The sequence below is a fragment of the Salmo salar genome, chromosome 19 (assembly GCF_965601325.2).
Source record: "Salmo salar chromosome 19, fSalSal1, whole genome shotgun sequence".
Classification (NCBI taxonomy): Eukaryota; Metazoa; Chordata; class Actinopteri; order Salmoniformes; family Salmonidae; genus Salmo; species Salmo salar.
In genome coordinates, this window is record NC_138309.1 from 44,202,860 (window position 1) to 44,224,582 (window position 21,723).

At 45.5% G+C, this 21,723-nt stretch overlaps 1 protein-coding gene across 2 annotated transcripts in view; it reads left to right on the forward strand.

Moving 5' to 3' along the window:
- Positions 1–6,474, forward strand: part of mcu (mitochondrial calcium uniporter) — a 183,580-nt gene extending 177,106 nt beyond the window's left edge. For both annotated transcript variants that reach the window (XM_045702319.2, XM_045702320.2), the window contains one exon: positions 1,139–6,474. In XM_045702319.2, coding sequence (XP_045558275.1) covers positions 1,139–1,222 — 84 coding nt within the window. In that variant the 3' untranslated portion in view covers positions 1,223–6,474. The remainder of the gene's footprint in view (positions 1–1,138) is intronic.
- The last annotated feature ends 15,249 nt before the right edge of the window (positions 6,475–21,723 follow it).

Consider the following 21,723-nt stretch of genomic DNA (forward strand, 5'->3'; position numbering starts at 1 on the left):
CCCCAACCACGACACCAACCCCGACATTAACCCCAACCCCGACATTAACCCCAACCCCGACACTAACCCCAACCCCGACATTAACCCCAACCACGACACCAACCCCGACATTAACCCCAACCCTGACACCAACCCCGACACCAACACTAACCCCAACCCCGACACCAACACTAACCCCAACCCCGACAACCCCAACCCCGACATTAACCCCGACACCAACACTAACCCCAACCCTGACACCAACCCCGACACCAACCCCTGCACTAACCCCAACCCCGACACCAACACTAACCCCAACCCCGACACCAACCCCGGCACTAACCCCAACCCCGACGCCATCCCCGGCACTAACACGATCCCCGACACCAACCCCGACACCAACCCCGGCACCAACCTCGGCACTAACCCCAACCCCGACACTAACCCCGACACTAACCCTAACCCCGACACTAACCCTAACCCCGACACTAACCCCAACCCTGACACTAACCCCGACACGGACCCCAACCCCAACTCCGACACTAACCCCGACACCAACCCCGGCACCAACACGAACCCCGACACTAACCCCAACCCCGACACTAACCCCGACACTAACCCCGACACCAACCCCGACACCAACCCTAACCCGGACACGAACCCCAACCCCGACACTAACCCCAACACGAACCCCGACACTAACCCCCAACCCGACAATAACCCCGACACTAACACTAACCCCGACACTAGCCCCGACACTAACCCCAACCCCGACACTAACCCCGACACTAACCCCGACCCCAACACTGACCCCAACACTACCCCTGACACTAACCCCGACACTAACCCCGACACTGACCCCGACACTGACCCCGACACTGACCCCGACACTAACCCCGACACTGACCCCGACACTAACCCCGACACTGACCCCGACACTAACCCCGACACCAACCCTATGTAGGCAGGAACAGATGCAGGCTGGCATGCTAGCACACACACAGACACAGGCATGCACACATTAACACACATGAGCACACATTAATATGCCTACACAAAATGTACTTTTGTTATGGTTTCATAATCTGGATTGAAACGTTATGACAAAAAAGGAACAATTAACACATTTCTCATATTATTCTCTCTCTCTCCCCCCCAGGTGGAGTTAGATCTGAAACGTCTGAGGGACCCCCTCCAGCTCCAACTCCCTGTCCAGCAACTCACCGCCACCAGCAAAGATTGATGGGAAGAGTGATGTCCTCCTCTGCTTTCTTCATCTCTCCCTCCGCTCCTCCATCCTTCCTTTCCTTACCCTCCTCCCCTCCTCCATCCCTCCTTTCCTTACCCTCCTCCCCTCCTCCATCCCTCCTTTCCTTACCCTCCTCCGCTCCTCCATCCCTCCTTTCCTTACCCTCCTCCCCTCCTCCATCCCTCCTCCTCACCTCCATCCCTCCTTTCCTTACCCTCCTTCGCTCCTCCATCCCTCCTTTCCTTACCCTCCTCCCCTCCTCCATCCCTCCTCCTCACCTCCATCCCTCCTTTCCTTACCCTCCTCCGCTCCTCCATCCCTACTTTCCTTACCCTTTTCCTCTCCTCATCCCTCCTTTCCTTACCCTCCTCTCTCTCCATCCGTACACCTTTACTCCTCTTTGTTTAACAAACCCTTCCCTTTAGCGACCGACCGTGGGAGTTTTTCTTTTTACATTTTCTCCTTTTTTAATTTCTCTGACTTGAAAACTCAAATTATAAAGTAAACCCATCTGTAGAGGAGGTTTAGAAAGAACAGAAACTGAATCAAATTGTGTCTGGGGGAGGAGATTATGATGAAACTGGGTGCTATGGATATGCAACAGGACTTCAGGACAGCCTGCAGGAAGCTCTAGGGGACGTACAGGAAGTGGCACGCTGCAGTGTGAGGAGTTACAGCGGAGGCGGAGGGGACGGGGGCAGACAAATGGACACGTCTATAAGTGTGTGTGGTGATATCCCGGGACTCCAACCCCAAGCCACTTAACAGTTGCTATATCTATTTGTTAGCTAGGTCCACAGTGCAGCATTCAAACACACACACCACTCCTGTGGGGCCTCGGGATTTCTGTGTCCTATGAATTTACGTTTACAAAGATTCATCCTCTAGCTGGGAACCTCTTGTTCCACCCCCTGACCTTTAACCTCAGCCCTCTGACCTCTGCATGCACGGAGGACATGGCTGTGATTGGACAAGGGTTCCTGTGACCTCCAGGTGACCGTGAACTTTGACCTTGGCCGACCCCTCTTGTCTCATCTGATTGGCTGTGGCCAACCCTGCCCCGTCTGTTTCCAGTTCCCGCCCTCTCTGCCTGACGGACAGCTACCCACAGAGCATATTGCTATGACGACAAGGACCTTTTATCAGGAGCCTTTCAGCTTGTCACAGCCTTTACAGGAAGTGGATAGACGGAGTTGAGGTCAGGTGACCACACCTCACTTCCTATTCCTGTTGTTGACTTCCTATCGACTTCCTGTTTCCTGTAACATGCTGCGCCTGGATTGGAGGATAGTACTTCCGATAACAACATCACTGTGTGTTCTAATATTCCCAGATGTTTTATTTTAGAAGCCATGCTATATTTGTTATGAGAAACAATATACTAATAATATACAATCAATCCCAATGAAGATAGAGGTTTAGATCATTCAGTGGGGGGAGGAGCTCTCTCTTTAACATCCTATATCAGTAATATAGTTAATATAGCATATCTGTATCTCTTTAGTAATGTCTCAACAATACAGGACTCCCGTATCAATAGGTCTTCCCACTCCTTCTCTCACACACTGTTATCATTGTACTACCACCAATATAACCCACCAAGGCTTCATCGACATACATCCACCATCCACAAACACAAGCAGCAACAGAATAGACGAGTTCTTAGAAGGATTTCTGGCAGAGAGATTCTGCATGTCGCTCACATATCTTACAATTCCTTCCAACTACACTATAACTCATATCAGCCAAGAGAACATTGTAGAACCCTCACAAACAGCTGTGGCCCGACCGTGTACCATTTCTGAATATGCTCACCTTTTTCCAGTAACCTAATTGTGTGGATATAAAGAAAGAGACATATTAATATTGTAATATATGATATGTTGTATACCTGTGTGTGTGTGTGACAGTCAGACACAGACAGGCATGCTGTAGATTGCAGGTTGTTCAATGATGGATCTTCTCCGTCTGTATGTGAGGTTTTGTAGGACATCATTTAAGCCAAGGAACATATAGAGGAACATAAAACAGAGATCCATCTTTCTTTCTTTCTCTCACACACACACACACACACACACACACACACTCACACTCACACTCACACCACACACACACACACACACACACACACACACACACACACACAATCACAAACATAATACTGATGCATTGTTGCTGCAAAAGAAAAGCAATTTTCCAAAATAAACCATTTCTCCTGAAAAATAGAAAATAGACTGAACTTTTACAGGGAATGTCTCATATCCGATGCGCATGCTTTTTTCATTGTGACGAGAACAAATAAGTATAATTGATTTGTTCTAAAAAAAAAAAAAACGGACATAACTTGTTCTGAATTGGTCTTGGCTTCAGGCAGCATGCAACGCAAACGCATATTTCAATGTCATGATATCAATGGTTCACATGTGAACAGAACATGTCCAAATTAGGAACAATTTGACTTCTGGATTAATGTCAGTTAATAGCCTATGAGGGTTTTGTAAAAGGTCTCCTGTCACCCTCTATATGACCTATGACTGACTTAACCATTCGATAGCCTCAATCAATCAATAACCTGTCATTAAAAACCGAAGCTGCAAATACTGCTGAAGAAGCATAAACTGTTTGTGCAACAGTGTGCTTGCGGTTCATTCACACAAACAAGGGCTGTTCCGTCCAAAGTTCTCTCCTCCCACTGTTCCTAGTAGCTGTTCCAAGTAACTGCCCCCCCTCCCCCTGATAGACAGCCAGGCAGACAGGGTAGAGTACACGGATGCTACAGCATGATAGAATCAGTAGAATACAGGTGAGTGTGTAGTAGGAGCATTATTGACATGCTGTTGTTGTTACTCTCGATACAAACGATCAAACCCTGGTTAACTTTCTGCTGGTTGATAAAACAAAGCCATATCTATGTTGTTACGTCAGTGGTGGGGATTGGCTTGGGGGTAGACCTCTTCTGTTAATTGGCGGGGGTAGACCTCTTCTGTTAATTGGAGGGGGTAGACCTCTTCTGTTAATTGGAGGGGTAGACCTCTTCTGTTAATTGGAGGGGGTAGACCTCTTCTGTTAATTGGAGGGGGTAGACCTCTTCTGTTAATTGGAGGGGGTACGCCTCTTCTGTTAATTGGAGGGGGTAGACCTCTTCTGTTAATTGGAGGGGGTACGCCTCTTCTGTTAATTGGAGGGGGTACGCCTCTTCTGTTAATTGGAGGGGGTACGCCTTTTCTGTTAATTGGAGGGGGTAGACCTCTTCTGTTAATTGGAGGGGGTTGTGTGTGTGTGTGCGCGTGTGTGCGTGGGATCTCCACGGAAAGTGGTGCCTTTGTGGGACAGACTGTATAGAGCAGTAAGGGAAACATACCTAGACAGATATTTCTATTCTCAGAGGATTGGAATCATCATATTGGAAGAGACCTTCATAGTCAAATGTCTATGACCGATCCATCTTTACCATCAGTATAGGTCATGCTGAGTAAGCTATGTTCAGCAAACTGGTACTCTACAATTTAATGAACAGTGATAGACTCTGAGAATGGGGATGAGGTACGCTGTGTGTGTGTGTGTGTGTGTGTGTGTGTGTGTGTGTGTGTGTGTGTGTGTGTGTGTGTGTGTGTGTGTGTGTGTGTGTGTGTGTGTGTGTTAGAGAGCGAGGTGTTTTTCCGTGTGTGTGAGAGGGAGCGAGGTGTGTGTGTGTGTTTATACGTACAGGAGGCAAAGAGCAGAGCAACACATCTATGAATCGTCTCCTCCTCAATCGCTCCGATCGATAAATCAACTCTCCTCTCAACCCACCTTACCTCGATCATTAGCTCAAAATCTTTATTTTCCACAACTGCACACGTTAGCAGAGATAGAGTAAGAGAGACACACAGACGAGCTGGGAACACACACCTCTACATTCGTCAGAGACTCCTCCTCTTTTTCATCATAATACCGTCCATCTTTAACTTCCTTATTCTTTTAAAAACATAAATATATCAAATATAGGAACTTTATTATAAAGCGGGTGTTGCATGAATGTAATGTTTACATGGGAAATTATGTTGAAAATAAAGAAAACTAAAAGATGATTTAATCAACATGAATATTGCAAAGATAGTTTAAAAGAACGTTGTTTGTAGAGATTCCTAGTAATGGGCATGGGACAGGGCTATCTCTCTGTCGTTAGAATCTGCCCTGCCAAATCTGGCTCCAACCCAGCCACTGCACCTCCCTGTCCTCCCCCATCCCTCCTTCTCTCCCTGTCTGCCCCTCTCCTCCCCATCCCTTCTCCTCTCCCTGTCTGCCCCTCTCCTCTCCCCCAGTATAGATCTGCACCTAGTGTTCTGAGATCTAATAACAATTGAGGGTCGTGTTCATTAGGAAACGCAACTGAAAACGTTGTGCAACGGAAATCAAAAATGAACTTTTTCTTATTGGTCAAGTCCAAGGTATTCCCTCCCTGTTTCAGTCCGTTTTCTTCCGTTTGGTGCCTAATGAACTTGACCCAGGGCAGGTGGACCGCCATCCCCCTGCCACCATGCAATTCCCCTGCCACCATGCCGCCACCTTGCCATCCCCCGGCCGCCATCCCCCTGCCACCATGCCGCCACCTTGCCATCCCCCGGCCACCATGCCGCCATCCCCCTGTCACCATGCAATTCCCATGCCGCCATCACCATGCCGCCACCTTGCCATCCCCCGGCCACCATGCCGCCATCCCCCTGCCATCTTTGGTCCATCTAAGGAAATGTCAAAGTTGTCCGCCGATCTTGTGCGCAACCCTTGACCTGCTACCTGTAACCCCAACATCACTCACTCCCAGATCAGAGACAAAATGGTGGCACACTCCCCACTTTCCCTCTCAGTCCCCTTACTCATCTGTTTTCCCCTTTTTTTCACTCTGTTCATCGTGTCTTATCCTTCTTTTCATTCTCCCCAGTCACATTTATTCCGTTTTGAAAACGTGTGCGTTGTTGTTTTTGAATGTTCATCCTATTTTGTGTGCACTTAAAAAACGATTTGGGAAAAAAAAAAAAAAGATGTTTAAAAATGCCTAAAGAAGACTATTAGGATTTAAATGATCTATTTTTGTTTCTTCATTCAAACCTCTTATTGTCTTTGTCTTGTCTTTTTTTTTCATTCACGTCGGATGCTCTGTTGGCAAAAAAAAAATATGAAAATGTAAAATCCTGTATCATTTATGAAATATGTATAAAAGAGATGTAATTCAGTTATCAATAAAATCCTTATCCAGTTTTTGGAAACCATTTGTCCACTGCTGATTTGTGTGTGCAGTATTAAACTGTTGTAGTCAAGGCTAATGTTTGTCTGGTGCCTTGACATTTCTGGTGCTTGATTACTAGCACCACCTTGTACAAAGTTCAATGTAAAATATGAACACTGGTAGGCTGGTCCCAGATCTGTTTGTTTCTTGACTTCATTGTCATTCCAAACATGTTTCCCGTGACAATTCCATGAGCAGAAATACCCTGGCGCCCAGGCTGGAACACTGGCGCCCAGGCTGGAACACTGGCGCCCAGGCTGGAACACTGGCGCCCAGGGGAAAAACTCCAACACACTCACATAGCCCTACACACTGTCACTCCAACACACTCACATAGCCCTACACACTGTCACTCCAACACACTCACATAGCCCTACACACTGTCACTCCAACACACTCACATAGCCCTACACACTGTCACTCCAACACACTCACATGGCCCTACACACTGTCACTCCAACACACTCGCATACAATCATCATATACGCTGCTGCTACTGTTTTTCATATATCCTGATGCCTAGTCTCTTTCCCCCTATACATATCTACCTCCATCACTCCAGTATCCCTGCCACCTTACCCCTATACATACATACCTACCTACCTCCATCACTCCAGTATCCCTGTCCCCTTCCCCCTATACATATCTACCTCCATCACTCCAGTATCCCTGCCACCTTACCCCTATACATAACTACCTACCTCCATCACTCCAGTATCCCTGTCCCCTTCCCCCTATACATATCTACCTCCATCACTCCAGTATCCCTGTCTCCTTACCCCTATACATATCTACCTCCATCACTCCAGTGTCCCTGTCACCTTACCCCTATACATATCTACCTCCATCACTCCAGTATCCCTGCCACCTTACCCCTATACATACCTACCTACCTCCATCACTCCAGTATCCCTGTCCCTTACCCCTATACATATCTACCTCCATCACTCCAGTATCCCTGTCCCCTTCCCCTATACATATCTACCTCCATCACTCCAGTATCCCTGTCCCCTTCCCCCTATACATATCTACCTCCATCACTCCAGTATCCCTGTCACCTTACCCCTATACATATCTACCTCCATCACTCCAGTATCCCTGTCCCCTTACCCCTATACATACCTACCTCCATCACTCCAGTATCCCTGTCCCCTTACCCCTATACATATCTACCTCCATCACTCCAGTATCCCTGTCCCCTTACCCCTATACATATCTACCTCCATCACTCCAGTATCCCTGTCCCCTTACCCCTATACATATCTACCTCCATCACTCCAGTATCCCTGTCACCTTACCCCTATACATATCTACCTCCATCACTCCAGTATCCCTGTCCCCTTACCCCTATACATATCTACCTCTATCACTCCAGTATCCCTGTCTCCTTCCCCCTATACATACCTACCTCCATCACTCCAGTATCCCTGTCACCTTACCCCTATACATATCTACCTCCATCACTCCAGTATCCCTGTCCCCTTACCCCTATACATACCTACCTCCATCACTCCAGTATCCCTGTCCCCTTACCCCTATATATATCTACCTCCATCACTCCAGTATCCCTGTCACCTTACCCCTATACATATCTACCTCCATCACTCCAGTATCCCTGTCCCCATACCCCTATACATACCTACCTCCATCACTCCAGTATCCCTGTCCCCTTACCCCTATACATACCTACCTCCATCACTCCAGTATCCCTGTCCCCTTACCCCTATACATATCTACCTCCATCACTCCAGTATCCCTGTCCCCTTCCCCCTATACATATCTACCTCCATCACTCCAGTATCCCTATCCCCTTACCCCTATACATATCTACCTACCTCCATCACTCCAGTATCCCTGTCCCCTTCCCCCTATACATATCTACCTCCATCACTCCAGTATCCCTGTCCCCTTACCCCTATACATATCTACCTCCATCACTCCAGTATCCCTGTCCCTTTACCCCTATACATATCTACCTCCATCACTCCAGTATCCCTGTCCCCTTACCCCTATACATATCTACCTCCATCACTCCAGTATCCCTGTCCCCTTACCCCTATACATATCTACCTCCATCACTCCAGTATCCCTGTCACCTTACCCCTATACACTTATACCTCCATCACTCCAGTATCCCTGTCCCCTTACCCCTATACATATCTACCTCCATCACTCCAGTATCCCTGTCCCCTTACCCCTATACATATCTACCTCCATCACTCCAGTATCCCTGTCACCTTACCCCTATACACATCTACCTCCATCACTCCAGTATCCCTGTCCCCTTACCCCTATACATATCTACCTCCATCACTCCAGTATCCCTGTCTCCTTCCCCCTATACATACCTACCTCCATCACTCCAGTATCCCTGTCACCTTACCCCTATACATATCTACCTCCATTACTCCAGTATCCCTGTCACCTTACCCCTATACATATCTACCTACCTCCATCACTCCAGTATCCTTGTCCCCTTCCCCCTATACATATCTACCTCCATCACTCCAGTATCCCTGTCACCTTACCCCTATACATATCTACCTCCATCACTCCAGTATCCCTGTCCCCTTACCCCTATACATATCTACCTCCATCACTCCAGTATCCCTATCCCCTTACCCCTATACATATCTACCTCCATCACTCCAGTATCCCTGTCTCCTTACCCCTATACATATCTACCTCCATCACTCCAGTATCCCTGTCCCCTTACCCCTATACATATCTACCTCCATCACTCCAGTATCCCTGTCTCCTTACCCCTATACATATCTACCTCCATCACTCCAGTATCCCTGTCCCCTTACCCCTATACATATCTACCTCCATCACTCCAGTGTCCCTGTCCCCTTACCCCTATACATATCTACCTCCATCACTCCAGTGTCCCTGTCACCTTACCCCTATACATATCTACCTCCATCACTCCAGTGTCCCTGTCACCTTACCCCTATACATATCTACCTCCATCACTCCAGTATCCCTGTCACCTTACCCCTATACATATCTACCTCCATCACTCCAGTATCCCTGTCCCCTTACCCCTATACATATCTACCTCCATCACTCCAGTATCCCTGTCACCTTACCCCTATACATATCTACCTCATCACTCCAGTATCCCTGTCACCTTACCCCTATACATATCTACCTCCATCACTCCAGTATCCCTGTCCCCTTACCCCTATACATATCTACCTCCATCACTCCAGTATCCCTGTCCCCTTACCCCTATACATATCTACCTCATCACTCCAGTATCCCTGTCTCCTTACCCCTATACATATCTACCTCATCACTCCAGTATCCCTGTCTCCTTACCCCTATACATATCTACCTCCATCACTCCAGTGTCCCTGTCACCTTACCCCTATACATATCTACCTCATCACTCCAGTATCCCTGTCACCTTACCCCTATACATATCTACCTCCATCACTCCAGTATCCCTGTCACCTTACCCCTATACATATCTACCTCCATCACTCCAGTATCCCTGTCACCTTACCCCTATACATATCTACCTCCATCACTCCAGTATCCCTGTCACCTTACCCCTATACATATCTACCTCCATCACTCCAGTATCCCTATCCCCTTACCCCTATACATATCTACCTCCATCACTCCAGTATCCCTGTCCCCTTACCCCTATACATATCTACCTCCATCACTCCAGTATCCCTGTCCCCTTACCCCTATACATATCTACCTCCATCACTCCAGTATCCCTGTCTCCTTCCCACTATACATATCTACTTCTATCACTCCAGTATCCCTGCACATTGTTAATATGGTACTGGGACTGACCCTGTATATAGCTACTGACCCTGGAACTGGCCCTGTATATAGCTACTGACCCTGGAACTGTTCCTGTATATAGCTACTGACCCTGGAATTGACCCTGTATATAGCTACTGACCCTGGAACTGTTCCTGTATATAGCTACTGACCCTGTATATAGAGACTGACCCTGGAACTGTCCTGTATATAGCTACTGACCCTGTATATAGCTACTGACCCTGGAACTGTCCCTGTATATAGCAACTGACCCTGTATATAGCTACTGACCCTGGAACTGTCCTGTATATAGCTACTGACCCTGTATATAGAGACTGACCCTGGAACTGTCCTGTATATAGCTACTGACCCTGTATATAGCTACTGACCCTGGAACTGTCCTGTATATAGCTACTGACCCTGTATATAGAGACTGACCCTGGAACTGTCCTGTATATAGCTACTGACCCTGTATATAGCTACTGACCCTGGAACTGTCCCTGTATATAGCTACTGACCCTGGAACTGTCCCTGTATATAGCTACTGACCCTGGAACTGTCCCTGTATATAGCTACTGATCCTGGAACTGTCCCTGTATATAGCTACTGACCCTGGAACTGACTTTGTATATAGCTACTGACCCTGTATATAGCGACTGACCGTGGAACTGTCCCTGTATTTAGCTACTGACCCTGTATATAACTACTGACCCTGGAACTGTCCCTGTATATAGCTACTGACCCTGGAACTGTCCCTGTATATAGCTACTGACCCTGTAACTGTCCCTGTATATAGCGACTGACCCTGGAACTGTCCCTGTATATAGCTACTGACCCTGTATATAGCTACTGACCCTGTATATAGCGACTGACCGTGGAACTGTCCCTGTATTTAGCTACTGACCCTGTATATAACTACTGACCCTGGAACTGTCCCTGTATATAGCTACTGACCCTGTATATAACTACTGACCCTGGAACTGACCCTGTATTTAGCTACTGACCCTGGAACTGTCCCTGTATATAGCTACTGACCCTGTATATAACTACTGACCCTGGAACTGACCCTGTATTTAGCTACTGACCCTGGAACTGTCCCTGTATATAGCTACTGAACCTGGAACTGTCCCTGTATATAGCTACTGGCCCTGTATATAGCTACTGACCCTGGAAGTGACCCTGTATATAGCTACTGACCCTGGATCTGTCCCTGTATATAGGATGCTGACTTACTTGATCTTCTTCCTCTTATTTCTTGTTTTTATATCTTGTGTTTTTGTTCTACCTTGTTATTTTTTACTATTACTTTGTTATTGATCACTGCATTGCTGGGGTTAGAGGTGGAAGAATGGCATTTCACTGTACTGGTGCTCGTGACATTAAAACTTAACTTGGTTTGTAGTGATTGTTTGTTGTGTAGTGATGGTAGTGATGGTTTGTAATGTAGTGTAGTGATGGTAGTGATGGTTTGTTGTGTAGTGTAGTGATGGTTTATTGTGTGATGGTAGTGATGGTTTGTAATGTAGTGATGGTAGTTATGGTTTGTTGTGTAGTGATGGTTTGTTGTGTAGTGATGGTGATGGTTTGTAATGTAGTGTACTGATGGTTTCTTCTGTAGAATAGTGATGGTTTGTTATGTAGTGTAGTGGTGGTTTGTTATGTAGTGTAGTGAAGGTTTTATGTAGTGTAGTGATGGTTTGTTGTGTAGTGATGGTTTGTTATGTAGTGTAGTGATGGTTGGTTGTGTAGTGATGGTTTGTTATGTAGTGTAGTGATGGTTTGTTATGTAGTGTAGTGATGGTTTGTTGTGGAGTGATGGTTTGTTATGTAACGTAGGGATGGTTTGTAGTGTAGTGATGGTTTGTTGTGTAGTGATGGTTTGTTATGTAGTGTAGTGATGGTTTGTTGTGTAGTGTAGTGATGGTTTGTTGTGTAGTGTAGTGATGGTTTGTTATGTAGTGTAGTGATGGTTTGTTATGTAGTGTAGTGATGGTTTGTTATGTAACGTAGGGATGGTTTGTTATGTAGTGTAGTGATGGTTTGTTATGTAGTGTAGTCATGGTTTGTTATGTAGTGTAGTGATGGTTTGTTATGTAGTGTAGTGATGGTTTGTTGTGTAGTGATGGTTTGTTATGTAGTGTAGTGATGGTTTGTTATGTAGTGTAGTGATGGTTTGTTATGTAGTGTAGTGATGGTTTGTTGTGTAGTGATGGTTTGTTATGTAGTGTAGTGATGGTTTGTTATGTAGTGTAGTGATGGTTTGTTATGTAGTGTAGTGATGGTTTGTTGTGTAGTGATGGTTTGTTGTGTAGTGATGGTTTGTTATGTAGTGTAGTGATGGTTTGTTATGTAGTGTAGTGATGGTTTGTTATGTAACGTAGTGATGGTTTGTTATGTAGTGTAGGGCTGGTTTGTTATGTAGTGTAGTGATGGTTTGTTGTGTAGTGATGGTTTGTTGTGTAGTGTAGTGATGGTTTGTTGTGTAGTGATGGTTTGTTGTGTAGTGTAGTGATGCAAAAAGTAAAAGACAATAATATCTAGGGAATTGTGTTATATAAAGCTTAATGAATAATTCTACAAAGTACCAAGAAAGAAACTGACCAACAACCTAAGTGAGGTGTGAAGTGAGAGGTGTCGAAGCCTTTGAGCCCAACAAATGGCAGGAGTCTCACAACTGACCCTGTATATAGCTACTGACCCTGGAACTGTCCTGTATATAGCTACTGACCCTGGAACTGTCCCTGTATATAGCTACTGACCCTGAAACTGTCCCTGTATATAGCTTCTGACCCTGGAACTGACCCTGTATATTGCTACTGACCCTGGAACTGACCCTGTATATAGCTACTGACCCTGTATATAGCTTCTGACCCTGGAACTGACCCTGTATATAGCTTCTGACCCTGGAACTGACCCTGTATATAGCTTCTGACCCTGGAACTGACCCTGTATATTGCTACTGACCCTGGAACTGACCCTGTATATAGCTACTGACCCTGTATATAGCTTCTGACCCTGGAACTGACCCTGTATATAGCTTCTGACCCTGGAACTGACCCTGTATATAGCTACTGACACTGGAATTGACCCTGTATATAGCTACTGACCCTGGAACTGTCCTGTATATAGCTACTGACCCTGGAACTCTCCCTGTATATAGCTACTGACCCTGGAACTCTCCCTGTATATAGCTACTGACCCTGGAACTGTCCTGTACATAGCTACTGACCCTGGAACTCTCCCTGTATATAGCTACTGACCCTGGAACTCTCCCTGTATATAGCTACTGACCCTGGAACTTTCCCTGTATATAACTACTGACCCTGGAACTGACCCTGTATATAGCTACTGACCCTGGAACTTTCCCTGTATATAACTACTGACCCTGGAACTGTCAGTAGCTATATACAGGGACAGTCTAGGGAATCTAGGGAATTTTGTTATATAAAGTGACGGACGGTTTGTAGTGTAGTGATGGTTTGTAATGTAGTGATGGTTTCTTCTGTAGAATAGTGATGGTTTGTTATGTAGTGTAGTGATGGTTTGTTATGTAGTGTAGTGATGGATTTATGTAGTGTAGTGATGGTTTGTTGTGTAGTGTAGTGATGGTTTGTTGTGTAGTTATGGTTTGTTATGTAGTGTAGTAATGGTTTGTTATGTAGTGTAGTGATGGTTTGTTGTGTAGTGTAGTGATGGCTTTATGTAGTGTAGTTATGGTTTGTTGTGTAGTTATGGTTTGTTGTGTAGTGATGGTTTGTTATGTAGTGTAGTGATGGTTTGTTATGTAACGTAGTGATGGTTTGTTGTGTAGTGATTGTTTGTTGTGTAGTGATGCAAAAAGTAAAAGACAATAATATCTAGGGAATTGTGTTATATAAAGCTTAATGAATAATTCTACAAAGTACCAAGAAAGAAACTGACCAACAACCTAAGTGAGGTGTGAAGTGAGAGGTGTCGAAGCCTTTGAGCCCAACAAATGGCAGGAGTCTCACAAGTCCTCTCCCACTGTTCAGAGACCTTCCACTTGCATTTTCTACAGGAAATATGCTTTCAGAAATTAGAGCTTCTCCCAAGTGGGTGTGACACTTACTCCTGTCGCCTGCTGCACTGCTGCTTGGATTCCACCTGGCGATCTGTTCACCGTCTGCCATGGCGTGCCCCCCCACACACTCCCCCCTCTCTCCCGAGTTTTCGCTCGCCTCCAGCACAAACGCACTGTTGGGGCGAGTGACTCGTTGTTATATTTTTTTCTTGTGCATTTTGCTATTTGCCTCATGACTCCTGCATGCTTTGTTGACTACGAACTTTCTTTACCCAACCGTGGGACAGGACTATGTTTGTTCCCACACTTGGGACTCTGACTCTCTATTGGTTTCACAGACTCTTAGCCTCCCATCCTATTCTAACCACCTCTCGCCGGCTTTGTATTCATGTTACCTGATGATATTGCCGTATAATATGATCTTGTTGCCATCTAATGCACATTCAAATGTCATAAATCAACACTGCAGAGCTCTCCCTGTCCTCTGCCGTGCCTTGATTGTATTACTGCTGATGATATCTGGAAATGTGCATGTACATCCTGCGATCTGAAGGAATCAGGTTACAGTGCGTTCTCCTCTTTCGTAGAGGGGAGGAGCGGGAGGTTGGCTGTTTTATGATGGTCGTAAATACCGAAACTGCTTTCCCCACGCTGCCAAGATGAAAGTTGAGAATCCCTTTGTTACCACAGACAAAGACATTGCAGTATGGTAACCTCAAAAGGTTTTCTATTGTAACAATATTTCTGTATTCCAACCAGTTGGAATGGTCCGTGGGTATTTAAATAATAATCATGTCCAACATTTACTGTGTGGCGACTTTCATTAAAGATGTTATAATGGAAACATTGTTACTTTAAGAGCTTTCACAATGTAATTATCAGATGTACATCTACATGTTGTGGAACGTATATGATTAAATATGAAACTATTTGTGGGAAGATGTAATGTGATGTTGGCCTTCTAAACAAGATACTTGTTTAGATATAAAATTTGAACTAGTCAGTGGCCACGCCCCCCCGTGAGCCCAGACATTATGTCAGGCGTCATGGAGCCGCCCTCCGAGGCGAGTGCTTATAAAGGACTCCTGACAAAATTTACATTAGATCAGAGAACATGAAGCGGTAGCTACATGTTGAAATGGTTGGCAACTCTACAAGAGTCAAAAACGCATGGACGGGGTCCCCATGTTGAAATGGCTAAGAAATCTACAAACTAAACAACAATTATTCAAGCTGCAGCTGTTTAAATACTTTAGTCTGATAAACACATCCGATTTAAGAACATTTCCCGAATGGTACTCTGATGTATCCGTTATAAGAACTACCACGATGAAAGAACTTGGTACTTCTGGGGAAAGCAACCAGAGACAATCTGAATAACTATTATCCAGCAGGCGGACCGGCGATAGCAGAGAGGGACAACAAAGGCATACACTCGTAAATATGTAAATTGCAATTTCTTTTCAAATGAGCAGCTGTTCATGTTAATATTATTAGCATTTCATGAGTGTAGTTATCAACTGTATTACAGTGAATCCTCTCTGAGTTACCCGCTCTTGAACTGTCCCCACAAATTTCCTTTGTCTACCAAGCCGTCATGTCGGCTTAGCCCTACGGACTAGGGACTTTTCTATCATGTCAGTAACCAATGTATGACCTATTTGTGTGTGTGTGTTTATGTAATTCTGTGATTGATTAAGTTAGTAAATAAATAATTAAGCCAATTGGATATCGCTGATTCATGATCTAGGCTCGGGTTCGTGCAGATATCCAAGGGTTTGCGACATTCAGAATATGACTGAATGGCTAATAATACATTAATTATTGACTGATGGTAATCAATAAGATACGAAAATATCTGAAGAGTTATATTCAGGAAATTGACACTCTGTAAACAACATGTTTCCGTGCTGCCCCGACTTCCTAGTTTATTACTATTCCGTGATTTGTTGAATTACGGAATAATTACACATAGAGAATGTATTTGATAATACACAGTCTTCCCATTTAATGATAGTCATCGCTACGACAGTGACCTAAACTTGGACATGCTTAAACCACCTGACCAAGTCCTAAAGCAATGGGACTCCCTAAATCTTTCTCAGATTATTGGGTGACTCCAAACACTCAGAAAATGCTGCTCTCCTCTCCTGTTTTCCTCACAAATAATCCTGATAGGTATCCGTCTGGTGTTTTCTGTAATGACCTTAGTGATCACTGTTTTACAGTCTGTGTTTGTAATGGCAGCTCAGTGAAATGAACTGTCCTGATTTGTAATAGACGCTTGGTAAAAAACTTTAATGAGCAAACCTTCCTTCATGAACCTGCCTCTGTAAAATGGTATAGAATCAGCTTGATCCCCTCTGTCGAAGACGCCTGGACCTTCTTTTTAGATATTTTCAGTGGTATTAACAAACACGCCCCCATAAAGAAAATGAGAATTAAAAACAGGTTCAGCCCCTGGTTAGACAGTGATCTTGCAGTGTTACTCCACCTCAACAATTGCATTTGGCGAAAGGCTCCGGCACACGGATACTCGGTCTGACTGTAAAAATGACGTAAATGACTGGCTCTCGTTCAGGCAAATGAGAAATAAGTGCACTCAGGCTATCCGGAAGGCCAAAGTTAGTTACTTTAAGGAGCAGTTCTCTCTCTGTGGGTCTAACGCCAAGAAGTTCTGGAAAACGGTTAAAGACCTGGAGAATAAACCCTCCTCCTCACAGCTGCCCATGTCCCTTAATGTTGATGATGTGGTTGTTAATGACAAGAAGCGCAAGTCTGAGCTCTTTATTCATCACTTCATTAAGTCAGGATTCCTATTTGACTCAGCCATACCTCCTTGCCCGTCCAACATTTACTCATCTCCCACCCCTTCTATTGCAACTAGCCCCGATGCTCCTCACTCTTTTTCTCCTTCCCCTCTACAAAGTTTCTCCCTGCAGGTGGTAACTGAGTCTGAGGTGCTAAAGGAGCTCCTTAAACTTGACCCCCAAAAAAACATCTGGGTCAGATTGTTTAGATCCTTTCTTCTTTAAGGTCACAGCCCTCATCTTCGTCCCCAAAGCACACGCATCCCTGGGTCGCTCCTCTTTTCAGTTCGCTGCAGCTAGCAACAGGAACAAGCTTCAACAAACACTCAAACTGGACAACTTTATCTCAATCTCTTCATTCAAAGACACTTACTGACAGTTGTGGCTGCTCTGCGTGATGTATTGTTGTCTCTACCTTCTTGCCCTTTGTGCTGTTGTCTGTGCCCAATAATGTTTGTACCATGTTTTCTGCTGTTACCATGTTGTGCTGCTGCCATGTTGTGTTGCTACCATGTTGTTGTCATGTTGTGTTGTTACCATGCTGTGTTGTCATGTGTTGCTGCTTTGCTATGTTGTTGTATTAGGTCTCTCTTTATGTGGTGTTGTCTCTCTTGTCATTATGTGTGTTTTGTCCTATATTTTTGTTACATTTATTTTAATTTTAATCCCAAGCCCCCGCCCCGGCAGGAGGCCTTTTGCCTTTTGGTAGGCCGTCATTGTAAATAAGAATTTGTTCTTAACTTACTTGCCCAGTTAAATAAAATAAAAAATGTAATAAATGGTAGTGATAGAAGTGATTTGTTTGTTAAGTAGTGTAGTGATGGTTTGTTGGGTAGTGTAGTGATGGTTTGTTATGTAGTGTAGCGTAGTGATGGTTTGTTGTGTAGTGTAGTGATGGTTTGTTATGTAGTGTAGTGATGGTTTGTTGTGTAGTGATGGTTTGTTGTGTAGTGATTTAGTGATGGTTTGTAGTGTAGTGATGGTAGTGATGGTTTGTTGCGTAGTGATGGTTTGTTGCGTAGTGATGGTTTGTTGCGTAGTGATGGTTTGTTGTGTAGTGATGGTTTGTTGTGTAGTGTAGTGATGGTTTGTTATGTAGTGTAGTGATGGTTTGTTGTGTAGTGATGGTTTGTTGTGTAGTGTAGTGATGGTTTGTTGCGTAGTGATTTAGTGATGGTTTGTAGTGTAGTGATGGTAGTGATGGTTTGTTGCGTAGTGATGGTTTGTTGCGTAGTGATGGTTTGTTGTGTAGTGTAGTGCTGGTTTGTTGTGTAGTGATGGTTTGTTGTGTAATGTTGGTAGGGATGGTTTATTGTGTAGTGAAGATAGTGATGGTTTGTAGTGTAGTGATGGTAGTGATGGTTTGTTATGTAGTGTAGTGATGGTTTGTTGTGTAGTGTAGTCGTGGTTTGTAGTGATGGTTTGTTGTGTAGTGTAATGTTGGTAGTGATAGTTTGTTATGTAGTGTAGTGATGGATGTGAACTAGGCCTCTCATACATGTTTACAACAAGTCCTTGACCCGTTCCTCCGGTTCTCTCTGACCCCCAGTTCTTCCTGTATCCTACTCAGATAGTCCTGACATCTCCCTGTCTGCCTCCTGGAAAAGACCATTTACACTCCCAGTAACCCATTTTGGGATTGATCCCTCTGTTGACCTTTGTATGTGTCAATGAAAGTTGTGTGCCTCTGTAGAATACTGTATTATGATGGCAGTCTGGGTTCCACACCTATTGTAATGGGGGTTTCATTGACCACTCCAGAGAGAGCAGGATAGAGAGGGGATAGAAAGAGAGAAGGATACAGTAGAGAGAAAGATAGATGGAGGACGGAGGTGTGTCCATCCAGAAAAAGTAATGACATCAGAAGGCTGACAGACACATTTTATAACGTTCAATTTAATTTCTCCTAACAGCTCATTGATTAAAGAACCCAGTAATTTAATTAGAGAAAAAGCAGACTCTTCCTGAGTCAGGACAGCTTGGACCACCTTCTCCTCTGACACTGCAAAGACCATTAGGTTTTATAGGTGAGTGCAGTCAGAGATTTGTGCCCAAACATAGATTCAGAGGAAGACATGCTCACTTTAGTTAACACCCTGTAACCTGGGGTCTTATTCTCCACCCTCTGTATCGCTTCTACACTCATGGATTTAAGGGAATGGACTGGGGTAAGGACAATGGACTGGGGTAAGGACAATGGACTGGGGTAAGGACAATGGACTGGGGTAAGGACAACGGACTGGGGGTAAAGGACAACGGACTGGGGGTAAAGGACAACGGACTGGGGGTAAAGGACAACGGACTGGGGGTAAAGGACAACGGACTGGGGGTAAAGGACAACGGACTGGGGGTAAAGGACAACGGACTGGAGGTAAAGGACAACGGACTGGAGGTAAAGGACAACGGACTGGGGGTAAAGGACAACGGACTGGGGGTAAAGGACAACGGACTGGGGGTAAAGGACAACGGACTGGGGGTAAAGGACAACGGACTGGGGGTAAAGGACAACGGACTGGGGGTAAAGGACAACGGACTGGGGGTAAAGGACAACGGACTGGGGGTAAAGGACAACGGACTGGGGGTAAAGGACAACGGACTGGGGGTAAAGGACAACGGACTGGGGGTAAAGTACAACGGACTGGGGGTAAAGTACAACGGACTGGGGGTAAAGTACAACGGACTGGGGGTAAAGTACAACGGACTGGGGGTAAAGTACAACGGACTGGGGGTAAAGTACAACGGACTGGGGGTAAAGTACAACGGACTGGGGGTAAAGTACAACGGACTGGGGGTAAAGTACAACGGACTGGGGGTAAAGTACAACGGACTGGGGGTAAAGTACATTGGATTGGGGGTAAAGTACACGGACTGGGGGTGACTGGATTGGGGGTAAGTACAATGGACTGGAGGTAAGGACAATGGACTGGAGGTAAGGACAATGGACTGGAGGTAAGGACAATGGACTGGAGGTAAGGACAATGGACTGGAGGTAAGGACAATGGACTGGGCGTAAAGGACAGTGGACTGGTCGTAAAAGGACAGTGGACTGGTCGTAAAGGACAGTGGACTGGTCGTAAAGGACAGTGGACTGGTCGTAAAGGACAGTGGACTGGACGTAAAGGACAGTGGACTGGACGTAAAAGGACAATGGACTGGTCGTAAAAGGACAATGGACTGGGCGTAAAGGACAATGGACTGGGCGTAAAGGACAATGGACTGGTCGTAAAGGACAATGGACTGGTCGTAAAGGACAATGGACTGGGCGTAAAGGACAACGGACTGGGGTAAGGACAACGGACTGGAGGTAAGGACAACGGACTGGGGGTAAAGGACAACGGACTGGGGGTAAAGGACAACGGACTGGGGGTAAAGGACAACGGACTGGGGGTAAAGGACAACGGACTGGGGGTAAAGGACAACGGACTGGGGGTAAAGGACAACGGACTGGAGGTAAAGGACAACGGACTGGAGGTAAAGGACAACGGACTGGAGGTAAAGGACAACGGACTGGAGGTAAAGCACATTGGACTGGGGGTAAAGCACATTGGATTGGGGGTAAAGCACATTGGATTGGGGGTAAGGCACAATGGACTGGAGGTAAGGACAATGGACTGGGCGTAAAGGACAATGGACTGGGCGTAAAGGACAATGGACTGGGGGTAAAGGACAATGGACTGGGCGTAAAGGACATTGGACTGGGCGTAAAGGACAATGGACTGGGCGTAAAGGACAATGGACTGGGGGTAGAGGTACTCCCTACCTTTTTCCCTCAAGTGTGCCCTTGCTCTCTCCCCATGTTTCTTACACCTGTCCATTCCATGCGAGGGAGTCAAATGCACACTTCTAGGGTAGTAGGGTAGAGGATTGGGACCCTTTAATAGGCCTACTGTAATATGTAGGATCAGCCTGCTCTGGTCTGTCTGTCTGTTTGTCCAATGGGAAGAGAAAGACATGGTTCAGAGACAGATACATCACACTGTCTCACGTATTGCTGTTACTGATTACGTCATTGTTCTGTCTTTCCGGACTTTTCTAAAAATGGAAGGATAAGAATGGAAGGACTTCAAGGAAAATAAATGATTGCTAGGAGAATGATAGGGATGAGAGAGAGTATAATCATTGATAATTCCACATTATGAAGGCAGGTAGACAGTAAATTGGTCAGCCAGAACCTAATCAGGCAATGTTCTGTCATCAGAGATAGACAGAGTATTCTGGTTCCATTTCAACAGCACATGAACTGTATTTCTTGTGGAGAGAGAGAAGAAATGAAGGAGCGAGGACAAGAAGAAGTCCTGACGAGAGAGAGCGAGAGAATGAAGAAGGGTTGAGAGGTGAGATGGAGGGAGGATGAGTGATGGAAAAGAGGGTGTGTGTGTGTGTGTGTGTGTGTGTGTAATCTAGGGCTGGGCTGGTTCTGTGGATAAGATGAGCCTGTGGAACAATGGGAGGATGGTGCTGTCACTGAACCCATCAGGTCAAGGTGAGAGTAATGTACTCTGACACACACCAAACTCGTACCCCCTGGCCAAGCCCCCATTTATGTACGTAGATACACAGATAAGCTGTCTATTAAAGGCCCTGTTTTGTTTTT